The following is a 27,381-nucleotide window of genomic DNA, read 5'->3' as shown; positions in this document are numbered from 1 at the left end:
CCACGCAACCCAGCACTGCAGGAACTTCCCTGGCGCCCAAGAGAGCAAGAGCAGCGTGCTCCTGAGGCCGGCCTGCTTTTCCACTCCTTATCGCTCACGGTGAACATACAGCATGAAGTCACGGTGATGCCAGAGGAGTGGGAGCCTTGGGAGGACCCGCAGCGCCCACCTTTCACCAGCTCTGTCTGGGTAGAGGAAGGCTGCTGGCTGCGCACCGATGAAGATGACAGTGATGAAGATGACGAGTGAGCGCCCTGCAGTGGGGTCATGTCGGCGCCCGCATAGTGGCCCGAGGTGGTAGTGGATAGACCGATAGTTATAAGGACAGGTTGTTTCAATAATAAATCGTTTCAGTTGTCACTTCAGTTTGGTCATTCAGTCCTTTCCTTGAGGGCGAGATCTCAGATGCGATTTTAATTTTGTCAGTGAAAACGTGCAAGGCTTTGGCTTGGTTGAACGAGGTGTACTCCCGCAGGGAACTCATCCCGATACTTCCATCACCCGCCCCTCATCCCGCCCCGCTCGGCCCTGGCTCCGCCCGGCTCCCCGGGCCGCGGCTGCGCGGAGGGCGGTGTGAGCGGGGAGCGCGTCCCGTGCCGAGCCGACAGCCGCCCCATGGCCGTGCCGCCATGCTGCCCAACACTGGGTAAGGCGACCTGGGCTTTCCTCCTTCCTTCGGCGGGGCCGCGAGCTCCGAGCCACAGGAGCTGCCGGGGCCGAGCCGGGGCCGGGGCCGGGGCCGGGGCCGGGGCCGGGGCCGGGGCCGGGGCCGGGCGGAGGGACAGACGCGTGCTCCGCAGCCCCTTGAGGGCGATGGGACGCGGGGTGGAGGCCGCGGCCGGGCACGGTGGCCCCGGAGCGGCTGGGTTGGACCCGGAGTCCCGCTCGGTGCTGTTTGCTCACGGGCCGAGCTGTGTGCACGTCCGGAGGGCAAAGTGCGGCTGTGGGTGTGCTGTGGAATCTGAATTGAGTGAGTGCTGCGGCGTTATTTCTGCGCTGCTAATGAACGGGGACATACGTTGACCTTATTCGTTCCTGTGTGTTGCAAGCAGTAGTCATGAGATCCTGTACGAGTGCAGAAAGCGCCCACGGTGCAGCCTGTGGGCTGCCCTGGTTGCGGCCGTGCCTGCTGCAAAAGGAGCCCACCTGCATGATTCTAACTCCCTGAACCTGTCCAGTTAACATTTCTCTTACCCCTTAGGCTGTTCAACCATCCAGACTATTATGTATTTACTTGGATACAAAAGTATTTTGAGAGATGGTAATGAAAGCCTTGCTAATGTGAATGGTGTCAGCTGTTATCACTTTGGCCTCAAATCCTTTCATTCTATCACAGAAGTCAATCAGGTTCACCAGGCTTGATTTTACCTACTGAGATTGATGATGCATTGGAACATGCTGCCCAGGGAAGTGGTGAAGTCACCATCCCTGGTGATGTTCAGGAAGGGTTTAGATGTGGCACTGAAGGACATGGTTTAGTGGCCATAGTGGGGATGGGTTGAAGGTTGGACTATATTGTCTTTTCCAACCTTGCAAGTTCTAAGATTACCTCTCATCTATGGCTAGTTTCTCATGTCCTGGTAAACCATGTTCCTAAGCAAGGCACAACCAGTGTCTGCTCTCACTGAATCACCCATGCCACTCAGCAACGCCTTTCCCTTGTTCATGCTCTTCCTACCCACATTATAGCAGATAAACAAGTTGCCACTGGCTTCCCTTGGAAGTCTCAGCTGCAGGTGAACTTTGGTTCTCCTCACACTGTGCTGAAATGCTCATGCAATATTCCCAGTTCCTTTTTATCTCACTGGTGCTTCCACTCTGTGTGACACCTTTGTACACAGGGGCTCAGTCACAAGTCGTTTGCACAGCTGTGTCAGCCTGCTGGTTGGTTGGACAGACTTGTGGGGATTTATTGGGTTAAGTGCAGTTACTTGCAAACTGAGTTTTACTGTGAAAGCCTTAAGGAAAATCATGGTCATTTTTGAAAATCTGATTTTTGGCTCTTGTCTTTGGCACCCTGCATTGGGATTGTGATCCTGGACTTTGCCTTTACAGCGTGTTGAGCTACTGGTCCTCTGTGTTCAGAGGGCCAAAAGAATTAAATTACAGAGAGCTGCACTGAGTATCAAAATGTTAGAATTGGTTGGTTTTGTTGTTTTTAGAAGTCACTCCTTTTCTGCTTTTGGAGAATGCAGCAGTTCTGTTGTGGGCAGCCTTGGATTATTGTACAAAAAGTCTTCAGTGGTGGTGAAAGGCTTATATTTCCAAGAAGGTTCTGCAGGTAAGAGTTAAGAGTTTTTCATAGGATTTCTTAATACTACACCATGTTTTCTATTCCCAATAGAGATAGGAAGGCAAAATCTTTTTTTCTCTATGCTTCCACATTTGATTTGATAGCGATAAAGCTCATTGCTGTCTTTTTAAATAGAAATTATCTTTGAGGAGTGAAGGAGGCCCCAATTGCGTCTTTGGGCTAGAACATATGTTGCTCATCTTAAACCTGTGGATTATCTTTTAAACTTCAACACTTGGAACATGGTTAAACTCCTCTTGCAGGTCCATGTTCCTTCTCTGCAACATCCCCTTCTCAGAGTATACAAAAAGGATTTACAACGTGCTTTTTTCCTTTTTTTATTCCCTCCCCAATTCAATACTCATGTAAAAGGGTCAGTTTGTATCTGAAGGGGGTGGTAGGAGCTGGGAGAGTTTCTGTACTCTAGGAAGATGATGCTTTGACCCCAGAAAGTTGATTTTTCCGTGACTTACATCCTTCAAAAGTAAAATTCTATGTGTAGACTAAATATGTATCCTACTAAATATGGGATTTTTGTGTGCTTTTTGTAGCCTACACAATTTGTAAATATGGCATGTCCATGTGTGTCTTGGGAATGGCAGAAGAATTTAAAGGAGAAGTTGCTGTCAATGCTTTATGGCCTAAAACAGGTGATTATTTTGAATTGTTGTGTTTTGTCCTATACAGGTGGTCTTATTTAGGACTGATTCAGAACACCGAGCACTTCTGTGTATTTTTTTGTGATCAAAGATGTTGTGTGGGTATTGGCTTTCTTTCCTAGTTCTCACTGTTGCCTTCCTGTTTTCACTTAAACTTGCCTTCAGCCTGAGCACATTCTGCTTTTTCTCCTGTCTTGTCACTGCTCCTTTCAACATGACTCGAACTTTGTTTTGCACACCATCCCTGAGTAGTATTGGACATTTATGTCAATATTTAGAATCCCCAGCTAGTTAGATTGCCAGGAAATAGATGAAGCTGACAAGATATGTACCTCTGTAGATGTAAAAAAAAAAAAGTTTTGGCTGAGTGGGAAATCAATTGCTTCTTCACACAACCATCCAACACTTCTTGCAAGTCACAGCACACTGAAGGGCCGCATAGCAGAAAAATAACTTGGTGTGCCCATCTTATACTAGCTCCAGTTTATTGTCCATGGGTCAGTGAGGACCAGGGCTGCTGTTGAAGGTTTGGTAGCTGCTGAACAAAGCGACCAGTGTCTTGAAAGCATTAGAAGCAGCAAGTGAGCTTTCAAAATTTGTATGTATCGGTGTTTCCTTGATGAAAACTGTTCATGTTCTGAAGTATAAAAGTTTGTAATGTTCAGTCTAGGAAGAAAAATGTTGTTTTGAAAGGTTTAACTGCCAAAACAAAAGTTAACTACTTTAGAGAGTGAGAGAGGTGACTTCTGTAGAATCTACATTACAATTACAAAGTTTTTAATTTAAAGAACATCATATATATGTGATCAGCTTCAATGCTGGAGATTAACACTGTGCTAGGATGGTTCTATTGGTTCATCCAGCTCCTTGAAACAAGAAAATATGCTGATAGTGAGATGTTATGAGCTCTCGATTTAACTAAAAGTGAAAGAGGTAGCCTGCCAAAAGGATGTAAGAGTGTGAATGAGTAGTAGAGGTACTGCAGGGTCAAAGTGGAAGATGCTGTATGTATGAATTAATGGAAAACCAGCAGCACTTTGTATGAAATAGATGGAAGGATGTGCAGATTGCAGGACAGTAGATGGTTTTTCATATCAGTCTTTGCCCATAGTTTTGCTATATTTAGAACAATAATAATTGGCTGTAATGTGAAAGTAGAGGAGCATAAGCCAGGAAAAGTTTGAGTTTGTGCTATTGGGTTTCTCATCTTTAACTTAGAGTCACTTTGTTATCTCACAAGTTATTGTGGGGCTAAAATTGAGATTTTCAGTATGGTAATGGCTGCAGAAAATGTTAATTGCTGATGCACATTCACTTTGAGAAAGATAGTTGTCCTGTTAGTTTTTCATGTCCTAAATAAAGCCAGAGGAAGTCTTTGTGTGGAAAGTATTGATAGAAGCATTGAATAATATGAATATTACAAGGAGTTCTTCCCTTTATTCCTCTTTTGGTTCCTTTAATACTTTTCAAGTAAGGGAATCTTTACACTTTGAGGATTGTTTGCTGGTTGACCATTCTTCGCTGGTTGATGGTATTTCACAGTTTAGTCTTCTCATGATTTACTTTCATGTGAGAGGAGAATAAAGTTTATGCATTTGCCAAAGAGATGAGTATGTGATGTCATTAGTGTTAAACTTGTAATTTCCTGTCCTCTGAATTTTCCAGCCATACATACAGCTGCTATGGATATGCTGGGAGGATCCGGAATAGAGAAGCAGTGCAGAAAAACTGACATAATTGCAGATGCTGCATATTGCATTTTAACAAAGCCGAAAACTTTCACTGGAAACTTCATTATTGATGAAGTTCTACTGAGAGAAGAAGGCGTTAAGGATTTTGATGTCTATGCAATTGCACCAGGCAAAAGAGATCTTTAAAATGAGAAGTTTGCTAAGGAAGGAAGGCCATATGGGGAATATGGATATATTCCTTTGACTCAGTCAAAAGATGCTTTGCCTCACGTTTGAGAATGTGGATTCTGGGAAAGCACATAATAGTCCACTGAGGCTCTAATAATCAATGCCTATATAAATATATATATATATATATATATATATGTTTTAAACCCATTAGCAAAAAGAAAATAGACCTGCACCACAAGCGCATGTATTACTATTTACCAAATAGTGAGATAGTGTTTCTTCATCTTCAGATGTTTCTGACTGAATTTGTAAGAGGCTTCTGGGTCTGATTTTAAATGTACCAGAACCTAAACATGTCACCTTGTCTTTTTTCAACCTGTAATTCATTTACTGGTAAATTGAGGTGCTGTTGCCTTCAGAATGGATTCCTGTTTGTGCTGTTCACCCTTACTTGGGCTTACTGTTATTGTTCAACTCCCCTTTAGGTCACCCCCTGATGCCTGACTTCTTCTTGGATGCTGAAACTGACATGACAGCCACATAATCAGAAGGCCGTGGAAGGGCAACCTCTGCATGTACATGTCGATTATTTGTGATGATAATGAATGCCTCCTCTATTTCAAGTTACTTTTGGACTACATTCAAGCTATGTGGCAAAATCTCTTGTATTTGGGCTGTTTGATTTATGGAAGTGACTTTAGTGTCTGCAACTTTCACAGTTCATAATCAGCACCTTGTTTTGAACAACCTTTTTGCTTTTTACCACCAGAGTTAAGTGGTATGAAGATTATGAGTAAATATTGCTGTAAAAAAATCACAAGCAATCAGCATATTTTGCAGGAGTGTTACATCTTTCTTGCAGTGTGAGAACTTGAGAAGCTTCTATTCCTACATGAAGTTCTCACAGTCGTACATGATGTGAATGTCTACAAGATGAAATAGAGAAGTTGTTTTTTTACAAAAGCATCAGGTTCACTTTTTCAGAATAGTGATGTTTCTATTGGAGGGCAAATAGGAATACTGAATATGTTTTATAGGAGTGCCAAAACAAATATAGGAAAGAAAGAGGCTAAGTTTGAAAAGAGCCCAGTTCCCTTGAAAATACTATTTGTGAGTGCGCACTTAGACTTTTCTGCCAGGAACTGATACTGCCAACTGCCCAGATCTCCAACACAGTAGCAATTCACTGAGTAGAATAATTATTTCCTGATACACTGACCTTCTGCATGGCTTTTAGGGGCTGCTAAGCATTACATGCCTTATAAATTGCAAATGCTCTTTCTTAATGTTAAATGAGCACATTCACTGCAGTGTAGAAAGTTGCTGATTAAAGTAGTGAATTGATTCACACCTTAGAAGCTTTTGCAGAAGAACTGCTGAAAACATATATATTCTTAGAAAGATAAGTGAGATAGAGCATTCCAGCATTTTACAGAGAATCCATCTGTTTCTTTTAGGTGCTTCACAGGCATCAGGTGGAGCCAAGCTTAATAAAGAATCAGCTTCAGCAGGGCCTGTTGCAGAAACATTCAGAGTTATTCAGGGAGAACTCAATAAAGAAATAGTGAAATCCACGCAGGGCGTCTTTCAGTTTGAATTGTCAGGTAAGACCATCACTTGTAAAATTCTCAAATGCTCACTTTTCTAGCAAGAGTCAGTCTGTATTTTCACATGTAAATACTTGTCTTTTATAACTGGTCTAGGAACAGGGACATCTTTGGGTGTGCTCTATAAGATGCTGCCTTTCAGAGCCAACTTCAGCACATGTGGGATTTACCCTGCTGCTGTTGTCACAGGGAGATGCTTTCTGCATCAGCAGCATGTGCTGCTCTTTTGGGGACTGTGGTGTGTTTTCCTGGTGTTTCATTTCTGCTGTGTCACCCTGCTGGCCGTGCTGCACAGGGTCAGCATGGTAGTTCTGTTCCAAACCCCTGCTGCCTCCAGCTCCACCAGCAGCCACTGCCTTGTCCCCTGACACTGTGGCACTGTGGGGCATCTGCTGGGGCTGACCTTGTCTGCACAGAGAGCGCGGGGCAGCTTCTGGCACAGCACCTCCAGCACGTCTAGCACGAAGATGGGAGAGAAAAGCAGGCGGGGGTAGCAAAGGGCAGGGCACATCAGTCCTTGTGGTGCTGCCACAGGTTCTCCCTGTTCCACTCAGGTGATGAAGGAGGCACTTGGTACCTTGACCTGAAAACCAGCAGTGGGAGTGCTGGGTTTGGGAAGCCTCCTGCAGCAGCTGATGTTGTGATGAGCATGTCGAGTGGCGACTTTGTGAAGATGTTCACTGGTGAGTAACAAACGGGTTTGGCAGAACTGAGGCAGCTACTGGTGGCAGGAAACATCTTGCTGATGGATGAGCTGACAGGCTCACCTCTCTTTGTGGTCTTGGAATTGGATGAGCTGTAGCTGGAAGTGCATGGCCTTTAAATTCCCTTCCAACGTAAGTCACTCTGTGAGTCCATGATTTTATAATAAAAATATCTACTGCTTTGTTCAGTAGCTATTGAACTTTTCAGAGCGTAGCTTCAGAAAGCATCCAGTCAATCTGTTGAACCTCTTTTCTGATGCTTTTACAGTAGAACTTGGTAGCAAAGTAACTACTATATGATATCGCAATCTCCAGTTCCTTTCCTTTTCCTGATGATTCTGTGTCTTCTTTTTAGGTAAACTAAAGCCAACCATGGCCTTCATGTCAGGAAAATTAAGGATTAAAGGTAACATGGCACTAGCATTGAAGCTAGAGAAGATGCTGACACAGTTTAATGCTAAACTGTGAGGGAGAAGCTGTACCAGCAGAACATCCAGCCTTTCTTTTATAATAGCAATGCTACATTTTAAAACGATAATCTACTTTTTTCTCTTTTTTTGTGTGTATAACAACTGTGGATAAAATGCTGATCTGTTAGAGAAGATCTAATTTAGTTTTATTAAGACTGAAAGGTGTTTGTGATTAAACAATTCCTTCTTGAGAATACTTCTATTATGTAACTGGTGTTTTCCTTTCTTACACTCCTTTGGAGCAATGCAACACACCTGAAGTGGGTTTTCTTTTACATATTTGCTTGCATGCGTGCATGTCCCATAAGAAGTCTGGGAGGAGCAAATATCACCTTGCAGATCTTCACACAAACACACCCCCAGCCCAGACTGCCACAAACAAGGTAATCCCTCCCACAGCACCTGCGTGCAGCACCAGAAGGTTTAAACTACAACATGTTTACAGGCACATCACCTTCCCTCTTTAGCATGGAAAGAATGGAAACTCATGAGAAAAAGCACAAATGCTCTCTAAGGGGACAAGAGCACAGATCCTCCTCCTGGTTCAAGAGCACGTGCAAAGCCAGAGGTAGCAACCTCACAGTGTTGCCAACAGAACTGCTCAAAATGTAGGGCATTTTACTCCTAAGTATGTAGAGAATATTTCAAGACTTAGAATTTATTTTCTAACTCGTGCAATGGTCAAATAGTTTATAGTCTTCAAAGCCTGTGCTCAAACAAAATTATTTGTGCTGTAAAGGTTCCATCCCTGTTGAATTCTGGTAATAATACAGAGAATGTTGAATTCACTTATGCACTCTGCAGTCCCAGCGCCATGAAAAACATGAAGGAACTTTCCTTTTGAGGTGACAGCTTGCCTGTGGCTGTGTGGTTGTTCCCACACTTGGCTACATTATGCAATACTGTATGTGTAATGCTGGTTGCAGCAGTGCAATCAGGAAGTATGCCTTAGGATTGCCAGGGCTGTTACATCTGGAAGGAGATGTAAGCAGATGTGGCTTGTTCTCATCTAGATAACATGAAGAGTATTGAGGGGATAGTGCAAGAAAAAGAATCTTTCAAAAGCAGTCAAACAAGTGCTTTGCTGCATGACCTGAAAGGGTGATGGTACCAGATTGTCTTGGTGTGAGCACATGGTAAGATTTTTGTGTTAATAACTAAAGACCGTTAGATACGCTGCTGTTCTCTGAGCTGAATAAACATCAGCTGGCGGTACCTCATGTATGAGCAGAGGATGGGTGAGAAGGTGGTGTGTTTGGAAACTGGGGGTGGCTGGGATCTAGAAGATGCAGAGTGAGCTGACAAAAGGTAAAGGTTGAAAACAAAATGGGAAAAGAGTTTTGCCAGTTCCTCAGCCGGTGACCCTCCTGAGAACTGAGAGTGGGGAAAAATTAATCAGATGAAATTCCAGCTCCCTCCCTTGAAGACTGACAACGATTTTAGAGGCACATGTTCATGTTGGACTACACCTCTTTTCCCCTATGAATAAAAAACCTTGCTGCCTCAAAAAACATGGCACCTTACCCTTCTTTGATCCAGTCTTGCTCAGATCTGGAGGAGCTGGAGAGAGCTGCAGCATAAGTATTCACATATAGTAGTACTTTTAAACACAACCTGTAGGTGACAGCAGGGCAGCAGCACCTCCAGTGCTGTGGGCTGCTCATGGGTGTGTTGCTCAATTCTATGCAGCTGGGAGCTGCTTGCAAAATGCTGAATGTGCTGTGACCAGCACAGTGCAGAGCTTTTACTCTATCTCACTTTCTGCCTTCCCTCGGAATAATGCACCTACTCTATCACAATTGCATTTGTGTAAAAATGAATATTTGAAACCCTGTTCTTTTGGTTACTCAGCTGATCTCCATTCCCTTGTTAGTAGTCCTGTGTTTTTTTATGGCTTGCACCATCATTAGTCATCTGCCTGTGCTATAAGATTCTCCTTTATCTCTCGTTTGCCTACGCCATATTCAAGCATTTCCAGGAAAAGCTCAGGGTATTGAAATATCCTTGAGTGGTCTAAGTATTCTTTCAGAATATAGGAGGAAGGAATGTGCTTTAAGCACCCGCATCTAAGTAGCTTCTGCTACACTCATAAATTAGATCTAATCCAAGACCTGTGAATAACAGCTCCCCTCTGCTTTATAGTTTAGCTGTTCTTTTGGAAACCTGAATTGTGAGTATTGTGTGAGAAACAATTGATGCAATTACATTTGCTGGAAAGAATAACGACTGTCACTTCCTTTGGAACAAGAGGAAGTACACCATTTTGTGCTTTTTCTGTCTAATACAACAGCACATGTGAGATAAGTAGTGACTAGATCTAAGGGAAGACATGTAATATGTTCTCTCCACAAGTAATTCAGCTTCAGCAGATCCACTGCAGTTACATTTTCTAAGGTACCTCAAACGAGATCAAGGCTTGGCTTTTCAAAAGATGCGTTTGCATGTGGGAGGGAACCTCTGAATGTTGTGCAATGAGCTGCAGCCTCTCTTCAGCCCCTAAATTAATGAAGATCCGTGTAAGTATGTTCAGCACACAATCAAAGTGCTGCCAAAACAGTCCCATTTAATGCAATTATCAGCTACTTTGCACTGTCCGTGCTTTCCCTTTGTTGGCACCTACAACACAATGCTGTCACAAGGGGAGCACGCAGGCACACAGCCCTTGGCAGCCCTTCTACATGATGCTGGGCAGAGGTGAAAATACAAAGAGGCTCAGTGAGGCAGGCACAGAGTGCCAGTGTCAGGTGCTCAGGTGGGGCTATGGGCATTCTGGGGACCTTCCCTGCCCAGAAAGTGTCTTTTTTGGCTCAGTGAGAGTGTTTTGAAGGCCCTCCAGGAAAGCATGATTTGGGAGTGGAAGATTGGTATGTCATGCTGGTCACACATCCATCCTAGTGCAGAACAGAGAGCATTCATTCACACTCCTACTACTGCTCCTTTAAGCTCTCCTACAGTCTGCAGTTCTGATTTACCAGCAGTCAGCAAAGAAATCATAGCTTCTTCCTACTCATTTGTCTCTAGCAGTCAAATAAAACCATTTGTGTCAAACCTTTCTCTCTGTAGCACCTGCTTTGGCCTGGAGGCGTCTCCCTCAGACTCACAGATAAGCATGCTGGCCCTGAAGGATTCCAAACCATGGCTCTCACCACAGCTCCCCTCTCCCCAAGTTGAAACATACCTTTTTACAGTTATAAACTGCATGTAAAGATCATCATACTCGAATAGAATGCACATGTTTTGACTTAGCCAAATGGAACTGTGTGGTAATAGTTACTTGCAAAGAGTTTGCTCTGCTCTCCAAGCCATTTTGAAAGCTGTGTGCCTTGAAGGCCAACTGCTCTGATTTTAATGCCTCTTTTATCCATATTTCTGTGCCTAATTCAGTCATACTGCAAAAGTGAAGGTAGTTACATGGATTTACAGCACCTTTGGGTCTCAGCAGCAGCCTGGAGACGCGAAGCACATGTGCTTGGAGACTCATACTGCCCAAGTGCTCTTTTCTTCACCAAAGGTCCTCTTCCTCAGTTAGAAGGTGCCATGGTGGAGCTGCAGGATCCTTCTTCGGGGAGATTTGATCACCAGAGTGAGGAGATGATTATACAGAATTTGTCCACATGGGTGTGTGTGCATGATGACACTAAGCTGAGTGGTGCAGTTGAAGGAATGCCATTCAGAGGGACCTTGACAGGCTTGAAAGGTGGGCCTGAGTGAACCTAATGAGGTTCAACACGGCAAAGTGCAAGGTTTTGCACTTAGGTTGGAAGAACCCCAGGCACCTGTACAGGCTGGGAGGAGTGGTCCTTGAGAGCAGCTCGGCAGAGAAGGACCTGGGGGTCCTGATGGATGAGAAACTTAACATGAGCCAGTAGTGCGCTCTGGCAGCCCGGAAAGCAAATGGGATCCTGGGCTCCATCAGGAGAGGGGTGGTCAGCAGGGATAGGGAGGTGATCGTCCCTCTCTACTCTGCTCTTGTGAGGCCCCATCTGTTGTACCGTGTCCAGGTGTGGAGCCCTCAGTACAAAAAAGACATGGAGCTGTTGGAAGGGGCCCAGAGGAGGGTCACGAAGATGATCAGGGGGCTGGAGCACCTCCCCTATGAGGACAGGCTGAGGGAGTTGGGTTTGTTCAGCCTGGAGAAGAGAAGGTTGCGGGGTGACCTCATTGCAGCCTTTCAGTACCTGAAGGGAACTTACTGCCAGGAGGGGAGTAAACTCTTGGAAAGGGCTGATAATAGCAGGACTAGGGGAAACTGATTTAAGTTGAAAGAGGGAAGATTTAGGTTGGATGTTAGGGGGAAAGTTGTTTACTAGGAGAGTGGTTAGGCCCTGGAACGGGCTGCCCAGGGAGGTTGTGGATGCCCCGTCCTTGGGGGTGTTCAGGGCCAGGTTGGACAAGGCCCTGGGCAACCTGATCTAGTAAAGGCGTATGTTTGGTGGCCCTGCCAGGCAGGGGGGTTTGTTCTTCATGATCCATGAGGTCCCTTCCAACCTGGGTCATTCTGTGATTCTGCGATTCTGTGATTCTGTGATCTAATCCCCATCAGCCACACAGCAGCTCCAGCCCCATAGATCTGACCCATATCAGCACCACAGCAGATCCAGCCCCATAGATCCGACCCACATCTACCCCAGAGCAGCTCCTGTCCCACAGATCTGCCCCACAGCAGCTCCAGCCCCATAGATCTGACCCATATCAGTACCACAGCTGTTCCTGCCCCATAGATCTGACCCACATCTGACACACAGCAGCTCCTGCCAAATTGATCTGACCCACATCAGCACGACAGCAGCACCTCTCCCATAGATCTGACCAACGACTGCCCCACAGCAGCAACTGCCCCATAGATCTGACCAACATCTGCCCCACAGCAGCTCCTGTCTCATAGATCTTAAACACATCAGCCCCACAGCATCTCCTGCCCCATAGATCCGACCCACATCTGCCCCTTAGGAGCTCGAAACCCATAGATCTGACCGACAGCTGCTCCTGCCACATAGATCTGACCCACATCTGCCCCAGAACAGCTCCCGCCCCATAGATCTGACCCACATCGGACCCACAACAGCTCCTGCCCTATAGATCAGACCCACATCTACCCCACAGCAGCTCCTGCCCCATATATCTTACCAACATCAGCGCCATAGCATCTCCTGCCCCATAGATCTGACACACATCACCCCCACAGCAGCTCCAGTCCCATAGATCTGACCCACATCTACCCCACAGCAGCTCCTGCCCCATAGATCTCAACCACATGAGCCACACAGCAGCTCCTGTCCCACAGATCTGACCAACATCAGCTCCACAGCAGCTCCTTCCCTATAGATCTGACCCACATAAACCCACAGCAGCACCTGTTCCGTAGATTTGACACACATCATCCCCACAACTGCTCCTGCCCCAAGGATCTGATATACATGTGCCCCACAGGAGCTCCTGCCCCATAGATCTGACCCACATCTGCCCCACAGCAGCTCCTGCCCAGTAGATCTGACCCACAGCAGCTCCTGCCCCATAGATCTGACCAACATGTGCCCCAGAGCAGCTCCTGCCCCATAGACCTTACCCACATCAGCCGCACAGCAGCTCCTGGTCTATAGATCTGACCCACATGTGCACCACAGCAGCTCATGCCCCATAGATCTGACCCACCTCTGCACTACAGCAGCTCCTGCCCCATACATCTGACTCACATATGCCCCACAGCTACTCCTGCCCCATAGATCTGACCAACATCTACCCCACAGCAGCTCCTGCCCCATAGATCTCACTCACATGTGCCCGAGAGCAGATCCTGCCCCATAGATCTGACCCACAACTACCCCACAGCAGCTGCTGCCCCATAGATCTGACCCAAATCAGCCCCACACCAGCTCCTGCCCCATAGATCTGACCCACATCAGCCCCACACCAGCACCTGCCCCATTGATCTGACCCACACCAGCCCCACAGCAGCTCCTCCCCATAGATCTCACTCACATGTGCCCGAGAGCAGATCCTGCCCCATAGATCTGACCCACAACTACCCCACAGCAGCTGCTGCCCCATAGATCTGACCCAAATCAGCCCCACAGCAGCTCCTGCCCCATAGATCTGACCCACATCAGCCCCACACCAGCACCTGCCCCATTGATCTGACCCACACCAGCCCCACAGCAGCTCCTGCCCCATAGATATGACACACACCTGCCCCACAGCAGCTCCTTCCCTATAGATCTGACCCACATAAGCCCCACAGCAGCACCTGTTCCGCAGATCTGACCCACATCAGCCCCACAGCAGCTCCTGCCCCATAGATATGACCCACCTCAGCCCCTGCCTCATAGATCTGACCCACATGTGCCCCTTAGCAGCTTTTGCCCCATAGATCTGACCCACAGCAGCTCCTAACTCATAGATCTGACCCACATATGACCCACAGCAGATCCTGCCCCATAGATCTGACCCACAGCAGCTCCTGCCCCATAGATCTGACCAACATCAGCTCCACAGCAGCACCTACCCCATAGATCTGACCCACATCTGCCCCACAGCAGCTCCTGTCACATAGATCTACAGACATGTGCCCCACAAGAGCTCCTGCCCCAAAGATCTGATACCCATGTGCCCCACAACAGCTCCTGCCCAATAGATCTGACCCACATCTGCCCCACAGCAGCTCCTGTCTCATAGATCCTAACCACATCAGCACCACAGCAGCTCCTGCCCCATAGATCTGACCCTCATCAGACCCACAGTAGCTCCTTTCCATAGATCTGACCCACATCTGCCCCACATGAGCTCCTGCCCTATAGATCTGACCCACTGAAGCCCCACAGCAGCTCCTGTTCAAAATCTCTCACCCACATCTGTCACATAGCAGTTCCTGACCCATAGTTCTGAACCAAATCATCTCCACAGCAGCTCCTGCCCCATAGATCTGAACCACATCTGCCCCACAGCAGCTCCTGACCCATAGATCTGACCCACATCTGTCCCACAGCAGCTCCTGACCCATAGATCTGACACACATCAGCGCCACAGCAGCTCCTGCCCCATAGATCTGACCCACATCAGCCACACAGCAGCTCCTGCCCCATAGATCAGACCCACATCTACCCCACAGTAGATCCTGCCCCATAGATCTCACCCACATCAGCCACACAGCAGCTCCTGCCCCATAGATCAGACCAACATCTATCCCACAGTAGCTCCTGCCCCATAGATCTGACCCACTTCAGCCCCACAGCAGCTCCTGCCCCATAGATCTGACCCATATCAGCACCACATCAGCTCCTGTCCCATAGATCTGACCCACATCAGTCCCACAGCAGCTCCTGCCCCATTGATCTGACTCACTTGTGCCCCACAGCAGCTCCAGTCCCATAGATCTGCCCCACAGCAGCTCCTGCCCCATAGATCTGATGCACATCAGCCCCACAGCAGCTCCTGTCCTATAGATCTGACGCACAGCCGCTCCTGCCCCATAGATCTCACCCACATCTGCCTTACAGCAGCTCCTTCCCCACAGATCTGACGCATATCAGCCCCACATCAGCTCCTGTCCCATAGATCTGTCCCACAGCAGCTCCTGCCCCATAGATCAGATTCACATCTCCCCATAGCAGCTCCTGCCCCATACATCTGACTCAAATATACCCGACAGCAGCTTCTGCGCCATTGATCTGCCCCACAGCATCTCCTGCTCCATTGATATGAGCCATATCTACCCCACAGCAATTCCTGGCCCATAGATGTGACCCTCATCAGCCTCACAGCAGCTCCTGCCCCATAGATCTGACCCACATAAGCCCCTCTGTAGCTCCTGCCCCAGAGATCTCACCCAAATCATCTCTACAGCAGCTCCTGCCCCATAGATCTGACATACATGTGCCCCACAGCAGCTGCTGCTTCATAGATCTGTCCCACATCTGCCCCACAGGAGCTCCTGCCCTATAGATCTGATCCACATAAGCCCCACAGCAGCTCCTGTTCAATATGTCTCACCCACATCTGCCCCATAGCAGCTCCTGCCTCATAGATCTGAGCCACATCATCCCCACAGCAGCTCCTGCCCCATAGATATGACCCACAGCAGCCCCACAGCAGCTTATGTCCCATAGATCTGACCCATATGTGCCCCACAGCAACTCCTGCCCCATAGATCTGACCCTCAGCAGCTCCTGCCCCATAGATCAGACCCACATCTGCCCCACAGCAACTCCTGCCTCATAGATCTGACCCACATGTGCCCCACAGCAGCTCCTGCCTTATAGATCTGAACCACATGTGCCCCACAGCAGCTCCTCCCCCTTAGATCTGTCCCACAGCAGCTTCTGACACATAGATCTGACCCTCATCATCCCCACAACAGCTCCTGCCCCATAGATCTGACCCACATCTGCCCCACAGCAGCTCCTGCCTCATAGATCTGACCTACACACTACATCCGGATCTCACTACAGCCTCCCTTCAGGAAGTTAGAGAGAGCAATGAGGTCTCCCCTGAGCCTCTTCTTCTCCAGGCTGAACAATCCCTGCTCCCTCAGCCTCAACTCATACAGCCTGTGCTCCAGACCCCTCACCAGCTTTGTTGCCCTCCTCTGAACGCGTTCCGGGGCCTCCATGTCTTCCTTGCACTGAGGGGCCCAAAACTGAATACAGCACTCGAGCTGCGGCCTCATCAGTGCTGAGAACAGGGGGACAATCACCTCTCTGCTCCTGCTGGCAACACTGTTTCTGATGCAGGCCAGGATGCCCTTGGCCTTCTTAATATACATCAAAGGAATCTCCTGAAAAGGAAACCAGAATATCTGGCAACATGAAACAAAGTTCTGATTCATAAAAGACTTGCAGCAAGGCCTGAATCTCTTGTGTAATCTGCTCTTGATTTATCCCATTAGCACTAGGTGGAATGCAGAAGCTTCCTGAGACGTGATAATCAAAACCTAGTCCAATGCCTTTAAAAAAGCCTTTAAGAGATTACTCCTCCTTGGCTGTTTAAAATAAACTTAGGTAATACAAAATGTTGGAAAATTTTTGGACAGCTCCCCAGGGCCGGGCTTTGGAAGGCCGTATTGACGAGAGTCAATCAAGCTCCGGCTGCAGGCGTATATGTGTGTGCCAGTTCTTCAACACAGTAGAAATCACAACTTGCTGCGTGATCAAAATTCTGCATGTGCTACTCCTGAACCCCAATTACTTCCAACGGTGTTAAATTACCCCTTGATCTCAAAGCTGAACAAAACAACAAAATGCCACACCAATACTGAATACATAAAAACAAACAACTCCTTGGGCCTCAAGGGGAGGCTGATGCACAGGCCACGGCTGCCAGCGTGCAGCTGGGCTTCCCAGGGCAAACAGCAGCACACGGTGCATCAGAAGCTGAAAGAACCCTCAGGGAAGAGAGGCCAACTCAAGGGGCTGAGCACGGGACACCCTTCTTCCTGCCGGGCTGCTTCCCCTCCTCTGGTTTCTTTCTGTCAGTCCTCAGAGAGCAAGGAGATGCTCACAGCCTGTCACCAGCACTTACGGGTTGGCTGAAAGGCCACAGGTTGGGAAGACCAACAAGGAAACGGGGGAAAACCTGCACCATGTCAAGGGAGAGACGTGAAGCCGACCGCTTCATCGCCCTGTGATTGCCAGCCCGAGCGAGGGACGTTCTGACCAGCTACTGAAAGAGGCTGCACCAGGTTTAGAAAGTTCGCTTCAATTTTATTGCGTACAAGAAGATTTGGCTTGTATTTATTACCCCGCCCACACCCTAAAATGAAGCCCCAGTGCCCAGGATTGCCGCTTAGCAATCAGTCACTCAGCCTCCAGTCAGACCCAAGGAGAAGCCAAACCCCAGGGCTACGTCACCTCCTCCCTCTCCAGTCCCAGCCAGCCCTATTTCAACCTAACCCTACACTAGGCCTGGACCTCAAGAGACACACCCTGAAGGAACGCAGCGTCTCCAGCTCTTGCCATACACCAAGTCCTGCACAGGTGAAGCCCTCTTTGCTTCTAACGCAGCACAAGTCCTTCCTGTCCAGTTCACTTCCATCATCTCCACCGTCCATGACAGGGAAAGCACGGCTGTGCCGGTAAACTGGACTGTTCAGTCAGCAGGTTTTGGTGCCACCTCCGAGGAAGCGCTGCAGGTGGTTCTGCTGTCCTTTGTAGCTTCTTGCTCAGGCCATCATCGTTGCTTTCTGCTTTCCTTCTCGGCTTTCTTCCTCAGCTGAGCAGCGCTTGCCTTGCCTCAGCTTTCCTCACTCTCTCCCAAGTCTCAGTCCCCAAACTCTCCGTGTCATACAAGAATCAATTCGGAAACGCTCAGGGAACCTTCTCAGCTAACAACTGATTGGCGGCTCGCTTTGGGAGCTCAAGTCACCCTGCTGGGCACGTTGGGCTGCCAGAACTGGGAACCGCCTTCCTGACAGTCGGGCACACAAGAAACTCCACCCCTGTCTCGTTCCCCAAATCCCACACAAACCAGAGCCTAAAGCCCTTTCCTGCAAGGCGGTCCCTGCACGGGCGGGAGGACCCTGTGCCTGGCAGCTCATAGGGAGCAGCAGTAGCCACAGGATAAGACTGAGCTGGCACCTCCAGGCTGCTGGCAACAGTTACAGATGGTTCCCTCCCACCCAGTTGCCCGTGCCTTTCTCCTATCCCATGAGAGCACCACTTACTGCCTTTGGGAACTTGGAAACTTGCAGCATGATGGCCAGCACAGAGAAGCTGCAAAACGGCTCCGTAGAAGAGTCTGTGGCGCAGCATGTTCTTCATTAGCATGGGCTCAGGGATCTCAGGTGGCCAGAAATGCAGTTCAGCAGCCATAGCACAGACAGCCTGCTGCTCTACTGCTCTCACGGAGGCTGCCTGCTGTGAGGGGGGAAAAAGAGGCATCTTTTTGTGTGCCCCCGTGGCGCAGGTGGTAGGAATGCTGCATTGCAACACCGGGGCCCGGGTGTTCGAATCCCCCTGTGGTGCAAGTGGTAGAAGTGCCACCCTGTAGCACAGAGGCTGGAATCCCGGGGGTTGGACTCGATGATCTCTAAGGTCCCTTCCAACCCGCACGAGACTATTACTATTACTATTACTATTATTACTCTCAGGCACTGTGATGGAGTTACTTCCTGCTAGAAACATTTCCAGGCTGACTTAGAGAAGTGCTCTGAAGCTTGGTCACCTTGGGCTACCGACCCAAGAACAAAGAGGGACAACAAACTTGCATTTCAATTGCCCTTTAGCGCCCGCCTCGGAGAAGAGCCCTCAGCCTTCAGTATTGCTGCACTTACAGGTTAGGGGAAGAGAAGCAAGAGGACGGGTGGGTGTCAAAGAAGGGAAAATTTACCAGGCAAGAATAAACCTATCCCTGAGCTCCATCACACACATGTGAATACTGCCTTACTAATATGAACAATAACATCATTCACACAGCTAAATTTACTCACATTCACGTACCTGGTTGTGGACATGTTCGAGGCCTCGCTGCTGCTGTGCTGTTCAACGCCGGCCACAGCAATAAAGCGTGCAGAAAGCCCATCTGTTGCAGACAGAGGAGTGAGCCGTGCTTAACCAACACTGCTTCAGTGCACGCTTAAAGTAAGGCACACCTACCTTGCGCTGGCCATGCAGGAAGCTCGTGATGCAGCTCCAGACGGCTCTCCTGAGGCCCAGCTTCATTTCACGGCCACTCACGCTCTGCTGCTGGACATTCTGCAACGGAAAAGCCACCGGATGCAAATCCCATCCCTCGCAGATGGCATCAGACCTCCGCTCTCATGGCAGTCGCACTCACGGCTCCGGGGGAGAAAGCAGACGTGTGCTTACCGAGCGAGCGCTGTTTGCTGCCAGCTGCTGGTAGGAACCCACGCCTAACCCTACAGTACCAACAGTAACCTATGCCTAACTCTACTATGGGAACAACAATCTACTCCTAACACTAAAGAATGAAGAGGAACAAACTCCTAACAGGAAAACACCAACTACTAACACTAAAACTACTCCTAACCTACTCCTAACACTAAAAAATGAACAATAAGCAATGCCTAACTCAAAAACACAAACAATAACCTATGCCTAACTCAAAAACACTAACAACAACCTACACCTAACTCTAAAACTAACCTAAACCCAAAAACCAACTATAGAAACAGGGACTGGAACAAACAGGGTAAAGATGGGACTGCAGAATGTGGCTGCAGAATAGGCCCAAAGGAGGAACAGATGTTACAAAAATGCCACCCAGCTAATGCAGGGGGCGGGGGCCGTGCAGCGGGTAAGGAGCTCAGCTCCTGGACCAGCCACAGTGGAGCTGTGACCATGCCAGCGTGGGGCCTGAAACGGTGGTGTGGTGCCAGGCCAGCTATGCCATGGGTGGATCCACCTCCATGGGCTCCTCTGGAGGTGGATCCACCTCCATGGGCTCATCTGGAGGGGGATCCACCTCCATTCGCTCATCTGGAGGTGGATCCACCTCCATAGGCTCCACATGGGTGGTGGTCACGGGGCTGGTCCAGGCATGATGGAATATGGCTCTCTTACCCATCCTCTGCCTGGTGGTCATGGCGGGCCCCCTCCTCCTTCTCACTCCTAGGGCCCCCAGCTCCATCCTCCCGCCTGAAACAGGGAAAACTTCTACCCTAGCCTTCTTAGCTGCCGACATGGCTGATAACTGCCACAACTGTCAGAGGCGAGTGCGTTGCGCGCGGCAGCGGTGACCAAGGTGACGTGTAGAGGGTTCTAAAATGGCGGCCGCACTGCTGGCACTGGTGTTCCACATAGGATGAGGAGGGGGCTGGTAATAGCAGGACAAGGGGAAACTGATTGAAGTTGAAAGAGGGAAGATTTAGGTTGGATGTTAGGGGGAAAGTTGTTTACTAGCAGAGTGGTTAGGCCCTGGAACGGGCTGCCCAGGGAGGTTGTGGATGCCCCGTCCTTGGGGGTGTTCAGGGCCAGGTTGGACAAGGACCTGGGCAACCTGATCTAGTAAAGGTGTATGTTTGGTGGCCCTGCCAGGCAGGGGGGTTTGTTCTTCATGATCCATGAGGTCCCTTCCAACCTGGGTCATTCTGTGACTCTGTGATACTGGTGTGTGGCTGCTTGTCCCAGCGCGCTGACCTTTTGTCTTCAGGTTCACCAACAAGACTGTAACTGATTTATGGAGGAGGCAAGTGATGGGTGCTACTGTGTGACAATCAACATCACTTTGTGGACATTTGAAAGCACCTTCCTCCAGAGCTGTTCACCTCCAGAAGAGGGTGCTCAGAAGTGTTTACTGGCAGAAAATCTGGCAGCTGCCCCCCCCCACAACAGGCCCCAGCCCGGCCTGAGCCACGTGACAGTGACAGGAAGTGCTTCCTGCAGGCGGCGGAGAGCACTTCCGGGCCATGGCGGCCATGAGCGGGGCCGGGAGGAGCGGGCTCTGTGCTGCGAACGGGGTCGGGCCTCGGTGCGGGGGCACGGAGGGGCTGTCGGGGGAGGAGCTCGCGGCTCTGCCGGCACCCAGAGGCGGCTCCCGGGCGGCTCCACGGTCTCGCTGTGCTGCGGAGTCACCCGGCCGGCCCCAAAAGCCTGGAGGCAGAGCCTGAGCCGGCCCCGGCCCGGACCGTGTGGTGCGGCTCCGGCCGTGCTGGGCTGTGCGGCACCAAGAGGAAGACGTCCGTTCGTTTGCCGGCCGCTCGCTGGCTGTAAGATCCGGGTGGCGCCGAGGCCCGGTTAAGAAATGGCGTGGATGAAGGTTTGTACGGATGGAGTGGGTCTGGATTGCAGTGAGCGGGACGAGTCCGGGCTGCGGTTTGGCGTGGTTGTGTTGGTTGCTTTGAAGGGCTGCCGTCATAGGGCGGAGGGAGAGGGAGAGGGAGGGAGCTTTGAACAGTGCGGGCAGTCAGGAGCACGTCGCGTTTCTGCCTGCTGTGTTGGCGCTGCCGTAAGTCTTTGGGTCCCCAGGGAGGCTCTCCCTGGGGGTGTCCCGATTGGAAGGCAGGATTCAATCCCGCCGCAGCCCGTCCATGGCAGGCAGACGCTTCTCTCCTCTGCTCATGGGACTCAGCAGTGCCAGGGGTTTCACAGCGCGTGTTGCAGTGGCCGGCAGCCTCCGTGTGTTTTTCTGTTGCAAACAGGATCCCATGGTGGAGCCGAACTAGAAGCAGACGTTGGTGTCTTGTGGCAGGAGCAAGGGCAGTGGAAGCGCTGCCCAATGCCGGGCGGTGGTGACTGCTATGAGAGCAGGGGTCTGATACCATCTGTGAGGGATGGGATTTGCATCCGGTGGCTTTTCCGTTGCAGAATGTCCAGCAGCAGAGCGTGAGTGGCCGTGAAATGAAGCTGGGCTTCAGGAGAGCCGCCTGGAGCTGCGTCACGAGCACCTTGTGTGTGTGCTGGCCATCATGCTGCCAGTTTCCAAGTTCCCAGAGGCAGTAAGTGGTGTTCTCATGGTCTGAGAGAAAGGCACGGGCAACTGGCTGGGAGGGAACTGTCAAATACAAGATACGAAATGCTAAAGTATTGATGCTACAGATAAAGCTCAGTTTGCATTTTTGTTAGAGTCTGTGACAACAAATACAATGTCCCTGAAGAAATGGCTTTTTTGGCCATTAAAAGACAAAATGCAATCTTTTGATTTGCACAAAGCAGTAAAAACAACACTGGAGCGATTTTCTTTATCCTTTGACAGAGTCTCTGGGTCTTTAATGTCCCTTCCCACCCAAACCATTCCACAATAATATATTTCCACAATGTAAATGTGAAAATATCTGCCATGGTCTCCTGCTGCTCTAGATGACTGGGAATCCTCAGCGTCCATAACAAGCCCAGGGGGAGCCTGGTCCTTGCGGTGGAACAGATCTACCCAGTGGGACACGCTCCCAGTAATTCTTCCCCAGCAGCCTGGCACTCACCCACTAAGGGGTGCCACAAGCACCCACTCTATGCAGCCCTGCTGCACAGGAGGAGCAGCCCGTGGGGAGGCCCAGCCAGCAGCCTGGGGATGTGAGGTCACTATGCCCTGCCACATTGCTGCCTTGTGCCACAAGATCACAATGCCCAGCTGCGTGCTCTAGGTGTTCTGTGCCCCAGTAGCAGCACTCGTTGTGGCTGTAGCAGTGGTGATAGCAGCATGGCACGAGTACTGGGGGCCACGGCCCCCACCTGCCTTGCCGTCCTCCTACTGATAGCCATGTGTTGTCAGGAGACTTGTGCTGCTCCAGGGCGAGCAGCAGGAGCAGGTGGGTGGGCAGAGATGGGGTAAAAAATAAGCGGAAATGAGAGTGAGAAGCCCAGGTTCTGGTTCCAGTGGCTCTGTGCCTTATAGCCCTTAGGCTGCCTTCGATAGGGGCGGGGGGATATTGGAAAAGGGGGACAGGCAGCACCACAGGAGCTGGGCAAGGGCATGAGGAAGCCCTGTGCTCCCACGGCTCTGCCACTGGCTGGGTGGAGCGTGCTCTTCATCCTGGGGGTGTCCCAGGGGAGAACGTGGAAGGTGTGTGCTGGGAAAAGCATGAGCATTTCTGCTCCAGCTGCCTGATGCTCCCCATAGAAAAATCCTGGTTCCCAACAGAGACCCCCAGCTGTAGCCCAGTGTGTTTCAGGCACCTTTTCTTTGTATGCTCTTCCACGCGGTCCCGGAGGGGTGCTGCATGTGGCCAGGAGGGAGCATTTGTAAAGCTGCCGAGTGCTAGGCTTCAGGTCACCCTGGCCCCTCTATAGCTTTGGCGATCAAGGCCTGAGTCTCCCATCCCGTTACCTGGCCCCTTCCCTGTCACTAAGGGAGAGGAAGATCACAACATGCAATGGGAACAACCCTCTTCTGTTCTTTCTTCTAGATGATGACATTGGTACTCCTTCCTCAGATGACTGGAAGGAGACTGCTTTTGTGCCTCAGGGGAAACTCCGAGGTAAGTTGTGAGTGTCTGTTTCCTTGGAAGTCGAAAAATTAGTGTTATAATAGCTTATTTGGGTACGTAAGGCTCTCCAAAGGTCTTTCAAGTCTCTTTGTGCTTTGAAGGTCGTACACAGATCAGTCATTAGTATTTCTTTACTTGGAGAATTGTCACATTTCAGTGGGAAGGCGGCCCTTGCCAGTCTTTGCTCCTATTCCTTTGCTGTTTGGGCCATGTCATTCCCTGACCTGCAGCCAGTCCTCACAGGTCACTGCAGGAAAAAAAACAAGGCAGACCCCAGTGCGCAGTGGAAGCTCTCCTCACCTGTGTCTGATCACTCTTGTGCCTGCAGGCCCCTTTGGTGCATTTCAAAAGCAAAGTCGCGTCCCTGAGCCTGGGGTGGATGCCAGAGGTAAGTCACCAGTCTTCATCTCATGATCTTTGCTCATATTTGGCTGTGGAGGTTCAGGGGGGGTTCATCTTTTCACTGCCTGGTGATTTCTTCTCCATGAGAAGCTTGGGTAGTCACTGTTTCTTGGGTGCTGCATGCTCTCAGCATTCCGTTGACTTTGTCTCCGTACATCAGAGATCTCCCCACTAAAAAAACCTTGAGGGGCCAAATGTTCTTCTATGCCTTCTCTGAAGATTGTTTTACATGGCCTGGAGAGAGTATCTGGAAATCTGCTGAGTGCCAGCCAACTGCCCACCTGGCTTCTCTGCAGCTTTGCAACTTTTGACCCAGGTCTGAGTGCCATGTCATCACCTGAGCCCCTTCCAGTCACTGCAGGTCCCTAAGGAAGAGAGAAATTACAGCATACCATGTCATGAGATTTTACTTCCTTTGAGAGATGCCAGCTCACAGTCCTAATGTCAGCCAGGCGCGTCTGCAGGTGTGAGTGAGAATGCACACCTGTGTGTGTGTGCCCTGCCCTCGCACAATGCCCTGGTCCCATTCAGTGATGCCGTTATGCGTTTAGGTAAGCTGCAGTGTGTGGTGAAAAGTTCTCATTCTTTGGTTGCAGAAGTGCCTCCAGGGAAGGCCGTGCTAAATCCTTAGTTGTGCTGGAACCCCACAGGCATCCCAGGGGTGGCTGTTGTCGTTACTGACTTCACTGAAAAGACCGTTCAGTTTAGTACCTTGTTTGTCTGAAAGTTATCTTAATGCTTTCTGTTTAGGTCCTGAGAAACAGAAAGAGGCCCTGGAAACAGGAAAATATCTGCAGACACTGCCCCCTCTGCTAATGAAAATCATGAAGGACAAAGCACGTGGTAGGTGTATTTCCGTCTGTTCCCTGAAAGGCTTGTGAAACTGAATTTCTAGAAATTCATGTGGAGAAACTGCACCATCTTCCTGATGAGAAGCAGTTACTTACAGTCCCACTCCCTTACCTCCTTTCTAAAGAGACAGGTGGAGCACCTATGCGCTGGCTTGCATTTTGGAACGGCAGAGTTCGCACACTGACTGTCCCCCTGAGAGTAATAGAGGCCATGCACACAACAACTGTCACTCCAGGTAAGGGCCGCTCATAGAGCTCCGTGGCCGTGGTTAGAGGTTGCTCCCCTCCCAGTGCAGCCAGTTCCCAGGGACTTAGGAACTTTGTCCTTTTGGGAACTAGGCCACCAGAACCACATTCAGCAGATAAGGAGAGGAAACAGGACCCTCCATAGTACCTCCTGTGCACAGACCCTGCATTCCAGAGCTTGCTGTGCTTCCCCTGAGCCACCAGGCACAACAGCAGCCCGGAGCGGGATCCTTCCTGTGGTTGTTCTTGTCCACGTCACTCAAAGCAGCAGCTGGTGAAACAGATCCACATTGTTTTTCCAGGTGCGGATGGTGAGGAACACGCAAATGCCGCAGACAATAATTTTATCAAGAAGTACTGCCTGGGATTTGGTGAGGCTATCTTCGTTACCATGCTGATGGCAATGTTTTCGTGCTATCGTCTTGTCCGACAACGGAGGCAGATAAACCAGTGAGTTTTTGATCACCCCCAACCCCATCCTGCCCCCTCTCTTTACTATAGGGATCCTGTGAGCAAGGAGGCATTTCTAGTTAAAGCAGCATAGAGAAGCCAGTTAGTTGTTGCCTAACACTGTCTGAGATTGACACTGTCAGACATTTAACTGGTCTCGCCATTCCTGCTGCATGTTCTTACTGCTGGGCCTGAGACAGGCCGGGAGCTGAGGGTGGCTCTATCATGCACTGTGAGGAAGGAGAGCAGGGGGTTCTCCTGTGCCCTCAGCACGTTTCTCTCCCTGCAGGCACCTTGCTGAAGATGCTGCAGTCCAGCATATTGCCCGCAGCAACCTCACGCTTGGACAAACAGCTTGCTCGCCTCAGTGTGCTGCACAGAAAAGACGTGGCACAAATAACCGGTGCCTGTGCAGTGACAATCTGCCCACCAGCCGCAGAGCATCACCAGAGCGGCCCCTGCCAGGCCTGACAGCTGTCGGGCTCAGCTGCCCCCAGTGCAGCCCCCGTAGCCCACCAGCCCAGGCTCCGTGGCCCCTGGGAAGTACATCATGCCCAGTGGCCCCTATCCACCTTGGGCATCAACACCTCTTTCAGGGGACAGGAGGGACCCACCTGGTTTGGAAGCTTGCAGTCATCGGCTGGCACCCAAACAGCAGCACCCTGGCATCAACACCACCCTCCTGTCCCCCACCACCATTCTTCAGGGGTTGGCAGTGGCTCCCTCAAAGTGTCACCCGCAGGCAGCCACTGCCTCAGGGAAGCTTGAGAGGCCTGTCAGCCTCCAGCACCATCTCTGCCCTCACCCTCCCCTCCACCATCCATCAGGGGATGGAAGCGACCCCAGCAGAGTATAGACCTGGGGACATCATCCAACAGACGGACGACCATTGCCTGGGGGAAGCCAACTGGCCCAGCAGCCCCCTGTCCCCCCCAGGAACTGTCACCAACTTTCCTTCACCATCCTTCAGGAGGTTGGAGCAGCCCCCACAGGGTGGCAGTTTGAGGGCATCGTCCGACACCCAGAAAACTACAGCCAGGGGAAAGCATACCAGGCCCCACAGCTCCCAGCCCCCCACAGCACCAACTCTGCCCTCCCGCTCCTCTCCTCCATCCTTCAGGATGTGGGAGTGCCCCCCCCCACAGGGTCGGCATGGGGGCAACACCTGTAAAACCTCTGCCTGGAAAAAGTATGACAGGCCCAGCAGCCCCAAGATCCCCCCAGCACCACCTCTCTCTTCATGCTCCTCTCCACCATTGGTCAGGGGGTGGGAGCATCATCACTGGTCAACACAACAGGGGGTTCTTTCTTTAACATCCTTATTACACCTTCCGAACTGAGTATACCTTTTCTACAAAAATTCTCAGCACCACAGATGATCATATTCAAAACATCTATAACTATATGGAATATAGATATTGTAAATTAATTCAATAAAATTCAACAACAAAACAAAATAACCAAGAAGCTGCTTCCTTCAAAAGGCAGAGTATTCTGACGAGGAGAAAACAGCAATACTAACATCACGTCACAGCGTTGCCATCAGGGCTCAAGCTAAGGCAGCCAGCTGACCAGGGCAGAACTTGTGTTAGATGCTGCTCAGTGACAACACCCAGAATGAAGTAGCAAGGATGTGAAGTGTAGGAGACTACTTGCGCTTATCACATTCTGTCTGCTGTAACAGCACTACTCAAAGATTTCTAATCAGGCCAAGATCTTTGTGAAGCAGCAGTTTGTTCATTACTGCCATCATGGCCGCACACCCCTACTGACTGTTGGGCAGGGCTGCAGTGGAGAACGCCCTCCACACGCAGTCCTGGGCAGGCAAGGGCTGTCGGTGCACAGTGCCACACGCTCCTTGCCATCTGCACACACGTGGGCTGGCTTTGCACTGCCAGGCACATCGTCTCGCCTGGGCACTGCAGGTCCTCGCTTGGTGGTATGCAGAGACAGCGGGGCCAACAGA

At 50.1% G+C, this 27,381-nt stretch overlaps 1 protein-coding gene and 2 long non-coding RNA genes across 3 annotated transcripts; all 3 read left to right on the top strand.

The window, feature by feature from the left end:
* The first annotated feature begins 555 nt into the window (after positions 1–555).
* On the top strand, positions 556–7,791 carry LOC146756028 (uncharacterized). Its single transcript, XR_014937692.1, has 6 exons — positions 556–646; positions 2,845–2,943; positions 5,300–5,389; positions 6,272–6,418; positions 6,976–7,104; positions 7,481–7,791. It is a non-coding gene; the product is annotated as an uncharacterized LOC146756028 (long non-coding RNA).
* Positions 7,792–21,684: 13,893 nt separating this feature from the next.
* On the top strand, positions 21,685–24,194 carry LOC146756027 (uncharacterized). The gene is made up of 3 exons (XM_085525017.1): positions 21,685–21,981; positions 23,386–23,457; positions 23,795–24,194. Exons 1-3 carry the CDS (start codon positions 21,952–21,954, stop codon positions 24,041–24,043), a joined length of 351 nt encoding a protein of 116 aa, XP_085381143.1. The 5' UTR covers positions 21,685–21,951; the 3' UTR covers positions 24,044–24,194.
* On the top strand, positions 23,743–26,872 carry LOC146756026 (uncharacterized). Its single transcript, XR_014937698.1, has 4 exons — positions 23,743–23,854; positions 24,619–24,711; positions 24,845–24,955; positions 25,268–26,872. It is a non-coding gene; the product is annotated as an uncharacterized LOC146756026 (long non-coding RNA).
* Positions 26,873–27,381: the final 509 nt, after the last annotated feature.

This window comes from Coturnix japonica, chromosome 28 (genome assembly GCF_054131305.1).
Source record: "Coturnix japonica strain WE chromosome 28, WE-NBRP24, whole genome shotgun sequence".
Classification (NCBI taxonomy): Eukaryota; Metazoa; Chordata; class Aves; order Galliformes; family Phasianidae; genus Coturnix; species Coturnix japonica.
Note: the sequence above shows the minus strand (reverse complement) of the source record. Positions and strands in the feature narration are given on the sequence as shown.